Below are 10,316 nucleotides of genomic sequence, written 5' to 3'. Positions count from 1 at the left end.
AATAAGTTTAAGAGCTTTTAAAAATTGTGTAAGAGTTGTGTGTTGTTGTATATTTGTGTTGTGAGAATTAGAGCCTTTATATAAACTTTCCAAACACCCATGGTACCTGTGAACACCCAATTTTGTCATACCTTTATTTTTATCTTTGGCACAAACTCAATAAATAAATAAAAATAACATTAATAAAAAATTCATTTCATGATTTGCAAAGAGTGTTCGGATAAATAATTTACAAATTTATAACATCTATATTGGTATGGTTATATTAGAAAGTGTCACAAGAATATTGGTTAATAATTCACAAGTTAACCGAGGGCTCTATGATTCTTATGCCTTCAATGAATACTATCAAAAGAATCTTGTTGCAAATAGCTGTAACTTTAGGTAAACTGTTGTGGTGGTGGAAGTGATATTAACCCTGTTTAAGTAAAAGTTTATTCAATATCCATTTGCATAAAGTTTAGTAATGGATTTGCGCAGTGATCTTAGTGTTCACAACACTTTTATGTTATGTAAATACACCCAAATGAGAAGGAAGAACACATGTCCATCATAACCGCTCATCCAATATTAAATAGGAAACCGAATACAATTACTAATCAAATTTAAAGTCCCTGATATAGCTAAAGTTGGGTTTACACTAGTGTGATTGCCACCACCTGTTGAAATATCCTCTCTTGATGGTTACAGAGTTTATACTCTCTAAATGCTAGGTTAGCATGTGACGTCATGTAGTAGTGGAATGGGTAATAAAAGAGAAGGGGAGGATCTCCATGGGGTTCCCAATATTGACCATACCCAAGGTTTTAGTGAGAAAGGGTAGTATTGAATGGCTCCAGTGTAGGCGCCATAATGCAGGATTTTCAGGATTTCCGAGTAGATTTTTGCAAAAGATTTTTTCCACCAAATATGAGAGAATGTGTTGAAGGAGCAAGGTCGTGGCTCTCTGCTAGGAGAGTGTTGGAATTCTTGCAGACCACAATTTTTCGTACTCTGAATTATGACCAACCTAGCCATAGACAGCAAGGTATCAATTAAATTGATGGCACCGGACAACTAGCAAACCGTACTTGACTTCACAACAAAGGGAATTTTTCAGACCAAGCACTCAATCTGAAAAGCTGTGACAAGCAAAAACACACTAATGAGCATAATTGTACAAAAGATGTTACATATGTGTTGAGTAATCAGAATAAGGATGCAAGCAATGATGAATATATTAAAATACATAACCAGCAGTAAATGAACAGTTTTAGAATATAAGGGTCAGGAAGGTTCCTAACTCTTCATTAGCAACCCAAGAGGCCCACACTAATTAGCATAATTGTACAAAAGAGGTTACAGATGCATTGAGTAATCAGAATAAGGATGCAAAGCAATGATGAGCATAATAAAAGTGCATAACCAGCAGTGAATAGGCCGTTTCAGAATAAGAGTATTCCTAACTCTCAGTTAACAATACAAAGAGCCTCACTGCTCAGCTATAAAAGAGGGGGAGACATTTTGTCAAAAGGAGGCAGATATATGTACACGTAACACCCACATACATACGCACAACCAGTGAAAAATCCAGACACACATACACTTACATAGCCCCAAATAGAGATCACATACATAACATATAACCATACAAAAAACCAGAGAACAGTCAATACACAATTGTTAAAGAGACATACCACATGAGTCTAAGAATAACTACATTTGCAACACATATATCATAACCAAAGAGTGATATATCACACCCATAAATCAACAATCAGACCACAGATCGCACAATTATCAAAAAGAGGATAGCACATTCAGAACACACATCACAACACTGAGCATACACTCAGAATACCAGGATAATCATACAATCAGGTAAGCATTCTGATCATAAAAGATATATTCAGTAGACATATCCTTTATCTTTTAGTTTGCATTCTAAATACATATGCTTACATTAACTGCATGTTGTTTACTCGGTTATTCAGAAACGTATATATTTGTGCTAAGTTGAAACGCAAGTTAATCTCAAAAAAGATTTTTTTTTCATGAAATACAAGCAAAGGGACGTTTTACTTATTATACATCTGTAATAGCAAGATAGACATATACATTCAGTAAGAACCCTATATGTATGTTGTTAAAATGAAACGCAATAACTGAGGATGCTCATCTTTATCATCATGATGTGTCGGTAACGCGAATCTGAGGCTTAATTAAAGAATTATCTAACAAACGGAATCAAGCTTACGGGAGAGCATACCCCTAATTTCCTAGTAACTCCAATAAAGTAATCATTTTTCAGTTGTTAAGAAACCGGTAATCCCAACCCTTTCGGAAGTAATTAGTTGAAGACGGTAACTAAATCCATACCTCATTTTGGTGATCTTCGTGAGAAAGGAAACCCCGAGTCGGAAAGCCACCGCGAACCACCACACCATACCGCCTTCATTCTCCCTCAATTCACCTATTCAATAAAACCAAGCAGCAACCAAAAACCAATCAAGTAAAACCGAAAAAGTGGAGAAGGAGGTGAGTTTACCTTCATCGGAACGAAAAGGGGAAGGGAGGTTCTAACCACGAATAAACCCCTCATCCAAGAACCGTCACAACCCGAATAGCAAGCCATCACCGTCTCACCACCACCGCGAACCACTGCGAGCCGCCCCCAATGCTTCGAGCCGCCGTGAATAGGGATCCCCGAGCCACCGTCACCACCACCAGAGATGGAGCTAGAAAAGAAATGGAGTTGGGGATTAGGGATTTCAATTTTTTCCCTTCCCAGATTATCCTGCGTGAACATGGGGTAAAGGGGGTAACACCCCTCAATTACCCTTTTGGGTTTTACACGAGGCCCTTTTTTTATTTTAATTAGTTTTCGTTTTTAGTTTTTGTTTTATTAGTTTTGTTTGTTTGTTTTGTTGGTTTATTATTATTGTTTGAGTTATTTCTTTTCAAATCATTTACATCATGTGTCCAATAATTATGTTATTATGCAATAATATACTCTAACGTTTGATAAAAGGTAATAACTACCAATAATAATAATTAGAATATTTTTGCTATGACAACAAAGATTATTAATAGAATCACGTGAAAATTTTTATAAATGATTTTGATATAATTTTGGGAGTTAATCAAAGATGGAGAGAAGGTCGCCTTGAAGGCCTCTTTCTTCTCAAATCATCTTCGAAAGGTCGCGCTACGCCGCTTCTTTTCAATCGATTAAATCTCAAAATCGATTAAACTTTATTTTTTAAATTAAAATAACAAAAATTAACCATACAAAAACTTTTTTTTCAATAATAAACGAAACTTGCAAAATGAATATTTCTCACTAAAAATATATTTGTTTTAATTAAAATATCCTCAACCAATAAACATTTTTTTACTTAAAAGAACTACGTAAGCCTTGATTCCCTTAAAAGGGATACGTAGGACCAGGGTCAATCTTGTCAGGCATAATAATAAAAAACTATTTTTTCTTCTTAATAATTGATTAATTAATCATAAAATTTAATAATAATGATAATAATAATAAAGTCATATATTTTAATGAAGGGTACCGCTTAAGGCGGGCGGGTAGGGTGCTAATACCTTCCCTACCTTGTAACCGACTCCCGAACCTGGATATCAAAAACCCAAAAGCTCAAGGTAATTGGGCTTAAAATATTTTTCTACATTTTTAACTATAAAATGTAGTGGCGACTCTAAACAAAGTCGTGCAGCTGAAAATCGGGGTGCGACAGCTGACAACCTTTCTGAAAGTGTAAGAGTTGTTTGAAGTGAAGAGATTTCGTTAGGAGTGAGAACATTTCATTTTGAAATATGAAATCTGATGCAACAACTCTCACTAATCGATTACTGATAGTGGGTAATCGATTACCCAAACTCTTTGTCCACTGTTCATTTAAAATCGAATTAGAGTAATCGATTACAACAATATAGGTAATCGGTTACTCAACTTTTCAAAACTGGAAATCTGTTACTCAAAGACAATAATGGATTACTCTGAACATTTTTAAGTTGGATAACTCTTTTCTCACACACGTAACATGTTACTTAGATGAAGTAACCCATTACACACTATTTTTGAAAATTGTTTTAAGTATTTTAAAATGTTTCAACTTTCTTTAAAAAATAGTTTGAGCATTACTATTTTGTATATTTAAGAGTTTTAGGATAGAAATACCTATAGAGACTTAATCTAATTATTTTGAAGCTTTAATCTTCTTTGGCTTCATAAGTATTCTTCCTTTTCTTCTTTTTGGTGATGTTGGTGTCTTCATCAAAACCGTGTCAAGGTCAGGAGCAAAGATCTTCTTCACATATATGATAGGTTGGATTTATGACATTTCTAGTATGAGAATCAATATTGTATACAACCATACTTCTACATCCAATCACAATCTAGTTTGCTTGATCTCTACGATGTTGATTACCCACCACCTCTAGAGAAATTACCTATTGAATTTTCTTCCCCTGTAGATGTAAGATGATGCCTCATCCTTTTTAGGTTAATCATCTAACAAGTGCATAGGAAAGTACGATCCTTATACTATGGATGACAAAACATACCACCTTTATTTGATGGTTCTCATTATAGTTATTGAATGAGAAGGATAATAGTTTTTCTTGACCCTGAAAATGCTGATTTATAGGAGGTGATAGAAACTCGAGATTCTGATCCAAGGAATGGCGAGGAAAAACTTCTACCTTGAACTTTATGGTCAATAGAATAAAAGATTCAACATCAACGAGACATGAAATGAAAATATTATTTGATGTGTGCAATGTTAAGATGCTCATGAAGGATTTGCTTAAGCCAAAAGAGTCCAAACTAAGTGTAATGGTTCACCATTACGAACTCTTCAAAATGGGAGATCATTAAACTGTTGATCAAATATTTGTATATTTCAAAATATTATTAATAGTCTTAGGTCACCTAGAAAGGTGTATGTGAATAGAAACCATGTCAGAAAGTTGCTAAGATGTCTGTCAAAGGTGTGGAGACCAATGGTAACAACTATCAATATAACAAAAGTTTAGTTGAAGTGTGTGATTTTCTCATTGATTTTGACCCTTGGTTGGTCATGTATTTATACAAGGAAAGAACCTTTCAAGAAGCTTACTAACCAAATTAACAACCTTACTTGTAAAGCATGTAACACAACTAACTTATAGAATATTAACCTAACTTAACTAAAAATGAATAAATTCTGATATTTATGATTATAGCTTAGTAATTAGGGAAGGATTAGCCAAATGGGCTTGATGATTTTCCAAGGGGAGCTTGAGTGGTTAGTGCTCTGCCTTGTTGCTCTGTTCTGTGGCCTTGTGGTGGCCTTGCTCGTGGCCTGGTTGTCCCTTGCTCATGGCTTTGCCCTGGTTGTGGCCTGATTGGCCCTGGCTCGTTTGGCTTGGTCATGGTGCATTGCTTCTAGTTTGCTTGAGTGACAAGTCATCTTCTTCATTCTTCAATATACTATGTAGAAAAACACTTCATGTTTACTCAAATTTTTCCAACCAATGATAAAACTCACTTCCTTATCCATCTTAATATGAGCATCTATTTTTATCTATACTATTCATACTTGTAGTAGCTTATGGGTACACTTAACCCAATTTCATCTTATATTGATAGTTTATATCCACCCTTGTGCTATTATCATAATTGCTTATGGAGATATTTTGCTCTAAGATGAAATATTCCTCCATGGATACATTTGAATATAGAGTCCTCGATGGATACATAGAGCGTAATATTTATGCATTGTCAATATAAAGATTTATAGATAAACAATATGTCATTTATCATTAATTTATATTACTTTTCTGAAGAGTCAATAATAATTAAAATGAATCGTGAATAATAAAGTAACCGCGTATAAAACTTTTACATTATCGATGCATATATTTATTTTTCTTTAATATATCACAATTTTGATGGATCATTTATCCCCATTCATAATAGACACAAAAAATGCTCCATCAATTGGCTTCGAGCATTTCTCAAGCATGAGTACTTTTAAGCAAACCTCTTTGCTACTTTACACTTTCAACCAATTGTTATGTTTTTTAAAGATGAAGTTTGTTAGCTGACACATAAAAAATTCATTAAATTGTGAAGCTATTCATAATCCTTCTCTCATGAAATATTAAAACCACATTAATAACGTAATAATTTAAGAATACAATATATACATTGTCAATATAAAGATTTATATACAATTAGTACATTATCTATCATTCATATATGTTACTTTTAAAAAGTGAATAATAATTAAAAATTAATGACGAATAATGAACTGTATAAAACTTTTATATTATCAATATATATTTTTTCTCGTAATTCAATGTGTCAGACTAGACATTAATTTAAAATTAAGATGAAAAAGGAGGAAAAATAATATAATAATTGAGTGAAAACTAATGTTATTAATATTATATTTGTTATCAAATGGGATATGATATATGTATTGATGTATATTTATACTTTTATATCTATACTATATATAAAGCCAAAATTTGAAATAACTTTCCTTATGATATAATTTTTATTTCCTGTTTTGTCCTTAACATTATTTAATTTTTACAAAAAAATCATATAGTCAACCACCACATTAATTAACCACATATCTCACTTTAAATTAAATATTATCATAAACAAAAAAAATATAATATAAAGTACACCGAACACAACAAATACATTCTAATTCTAAAAAATAAAATATATAAAAATTGAATATGTAATATTATACAATATTTACCGGCAGGCGCACGAAGTGTTTGTACACACTAGTATGATATAATGGTAAAACAATTATGATTAAACTGATTGCAGTTAAATCCATATATTATATGTGAATCTAATAACCAATAACAAAATTCCAAATAGACAAATATTAAAATTTATGATTCTCTACTCAAATTCCTAAAATTAAAAAAAATAAATATAAACATCAATAATATTTCATATAAAATCTTTGGTATGAAATAAATTATGAATACTTGTAAATTACCAATTTACCCTTAAGCAATATATACCAAGTAATGCATGAGATGCTAATTCATGTATGGTTCCATTATAATTTCAATCTCCCTCATATTTAGGTACTCAATATAGGAGATACTTTCACACTTATCCTAGAATTATCCAACCATAAGAGGGAAGAAAGAGCCACAATTACAGTAACATCGAAAAATTGAATATTATGACAATAGCAATCAACCACATCACAAGAGGAAGTCACTTAACAAGACAATGACATATGACGATTGGAACCAGGACACAATGATGATTGGATTTTGCATTGTGTGTGGCTTTGGTCTTGTGTTCCTCTTTGCAATTCCAAATTTTACTCCTTTTTTTATTTGTAACATTGTTTTGTAATAAAATTTAAAGAGTGTAAAATCTACGCACCATTAAAGTAAAGTTTTAATGTAATAAGTATATCACTCATCATTAATTTGTATTACTTTTGTTTGAGAGTAAATAACAATTAACACATAGATGATGATGAATGATTTCCTAATACAATGTATATATTAAATACAATTTTAAAGTACAACCAACATGTAGTTTCAACACAAGCTGGTTCATCGATTTATACATAACCAACCGATTTTCGCCAATTTTCCTAAACAACCAATATAATAGTTGTAACATATTTCCAAAGGTATATTGAAACTTTAATATAATGATATAATAAGGTTGCAATATCTCCATATATTAATGGATCAAAGTTCTAATTATTCTATTATTATAAGCAATAAGATTTAATCTATGTACATTAAATAATATAAATTAATGAAAAATGTTACATCATATATATCTTCTATACTATTAATAAAGGAAAAACACAAAATAACCAGTCATCATGTGTAATTTGTGTTTTTCTATTTTGCTTTCAATATCTTTTTATTTCTACCAAAAAACCATATAATATTATTTTCTTATTTTATCCTTATTATATTCTTATTTTAAAAGTGTATTTAAAAAATTGAATATTAGACCAATTAAATAAATTCAACCGTAAATTTAGCACAAAAAATTATATTTGAATTTATAAAATTCGGGAAAACGAATTGACATGCACGTATAAAATAATTTAGATTCTACTGAATTTTAAACTATAAAAAATAAGGATGAGGTATTAATAATTATGGGTAAAACAAATAAAAAGACACAACAAGAAGGACGACTGAGACGAGACAACCATTTACGAACGCACTAGGGAGAGTGCTCTTTTTTGCTTTGAAATTTCTGAATCCAATTTTCCCATTTCGTAACTCCATTTTCCAAATTATAGAGAGAGAAACACAGGATCTGAATCCATACCTATCCGCACCGAAAACTCTCTCTCTCTCTCTCTCTGGTTAGGGTTCGATTCAGAAATCGATCCCTATTAGCGACGCACGTGTTTGATTCGATTCGTTTAAGTTTAATTCGATTTTGTATCCGTTGATCTGATCTATCGATGGCAGCGATCGATGAGTTATCCGACCTCGCCGCTTCGATGCGCCAAGCTGCGGCGCTACTTGCCGATGAAGATGTTGATGACGCCAACTCTTCCAAAAGACCTTCCACTTTTCTCAACGTCGTAGCACTCGGCAATGTTGTAAGTTTCAATTTCGCGTTTTGCTTCTTCATTTTTTCTTTCTCAATTTCATCGTAACCGTTTTTTTTTCTTTTCATTTTATGATATATTGAAATCCGATTTTGTAGGGAGCTGGTAAGTCTGCTGTGTTGAATAGCTTGATTGGACACCCCGTTTTGGTGAGTTAAATTAAGTTAGATTCCATAATTCTCTCGTTTATGTAGAGAGAGTGAGAGTATTATTGTGATTTGTTTGTGTGAAAGTGAAGAGTGTGTTGTTGTATATGTATTGTGCAGCCTACAGGTGAAAATGGAGCTACTAGGGCTCCTATATGCATTGATCTACAGCGAGATGACAGCTTGAGCAGCAAATCAATTATCTTGCAGATCGATAACAAGACCCAGCAAGTCTCTGCAAGTTAGTTCCTATCACTTTTCACATTGTATTATCAACTAGCAATTCTACTGTACGATGCACAACATGGTTTTAAATTACAGTCGCCGTTGCGTTATGTTGCCCTTACCACAATCACAATATTGTATCCATAATTATAGTTGCAGACTACAATTTAAAACCTTACGCGGCATATATGTATTTCTTATTTGTAGTGATAGAAAATTAAAAGTATAAACTTGTGAACTAGCCGTGGCCATATTCAGAATGTATATGTGTACTTTTTCTTTCTAGTTATACAGACTAAACATAAATATTTTCATTGATTGTTGTGGCTGATCTGTTCTTTTAGGCCTTGTTCTATCTCCTAACTAATTGCACTTCTACTTTTTTGTGGTGAACATATTCATATGCTTTATTTCACTGCTGCAGGTGCTTTGAGGCACTCGTTGCAGGATAGACTGAGTAAGGGTTCCTCGGGCAAGATCCGAGATCAAATACTGTTGAAGCTACGCACTAGTACAGGTTTGCTGATGAACTTTGTTCTCATAACTATACAATTTATAAAGCAATGTTATCAACATAAAATCTCATAGGATCAAGAACCATTCACATAACCAAATAAGCTATTCGACATAATTAAAACAAAAATAAATAAATAATGGCATAGCATAAAGAGTTAAAGAAGTCAGCAACTATTACAAACCATAATATGTCAATCAAAGACAGATAAAGAAACACGAATAAGTCCTGAAAACAGAAACAACAAACCCAGGAGCAATCTCCTATTCCATAACCCGAAGATGACAAACCACCGATATTCATAAACTGTTCATCATTAATCTCAAACAATTTACCAGAAATCATAGACCAGTACTTTCCATCCTTATATCTAAAATTCGCATAACATTCCCTAACTAGAGCAGGGTAAACCTGTCCCTTTAATTCCAGAAATTGAACGGCTCCCTGAGCCTCCATATCATGCGGGAAACTAAAGTTCTGTTCCGCCAACTAGGTTAAATCGACATACCTTACATACGTGGGTTTGCGACCTTGGAATATTGCCAAACGGGTTTCTTGCAAGATGAGTGAGTAATAAGGGTCACCGCGGTCCCGAGTGGAAGGTGAACCATCTTCCGTTCTTTGTACACGGTTAGCTGTAGTCTTGACCCTTTTTGTGCGACCTTGCTCCATTGTAATTGTTGAACCCGAATTGATGTTGAATGAGCAGAGAAGGATTTAGGCAAACCTAACCTAGGGTTTAATTTGGTGGAAAATTGGGAATGTAGTGGAATGAGGATGATAAAGTGAGATTTCTTGATGGTTTGAGAGGGTTAG

The 10,316-nt window shown here is 32.8% G+C and overlaps 1 protein-coding gene and 1 long non-coding RNA gene across 2 annotated transcripts in view; one reads left to right on the top strand and one right to left on the bottom strand.

The window, feature by feature from the left end:
- LOC109342615 lies at positions 404-2,821 on the bottom strand. Its single transcript, XR_002107108.1, has 3 exons — positions 2,564-2,821; positions 2,359-2,452; positions 404-1,121 (listed from the first exon to the last, which is right to left on the bottom strand). It is a non-coding gene; the product is annotated as an uncharacterized LOC109342615 (long non-coding RNA).
- LOC109342439 (dynamin-2A-like) overlaps positions 8,175-10,316 on the top strand; it is a 6,545-nt gene continuing 4,403 nt past the window's right edge. Inside the window, exons 1-4 of the mRNA XM_019580423.1 lie at positions 8,175-8,606; positions 8,714-8,764; positions 8,882-9,002; positions 9,411-9,551. Coding sequence (XP_019435968.1) covers positions 8,466-8,606; positions 8,714-8,764; positions 8,882-9,002; positions 9,411-9,551 — 454 coding nt within the window. The 5' untranslated portion in view covers positions 8,175-8,465. The remainder of the gene's footprint in view (positions 8,607-8,713; positions 8,765-8,881; positions 9,003-9,410; positions 9,552-10,316) is intronic.

The sequence above is a fragment of the Lupinus angustifolius genome, chromosome LG03 (assembly GCF_001865875.1).
Source record: "Lupinus angustifolius cultivar Tanjil chromosome LG03, LupAngTanjil_v1.0, whole genome shotgun sequence".
NCBI classification, from domain to species: Eukaryota; Viridiplantae; Streptophyta; class Magnoliopsida; order Fabales; family Fabaceae; genus Lupinus; species Lupinus angustifolius.
This window is presented reverse-complemented; position numbering and strand designations above follow the sequence as displayed.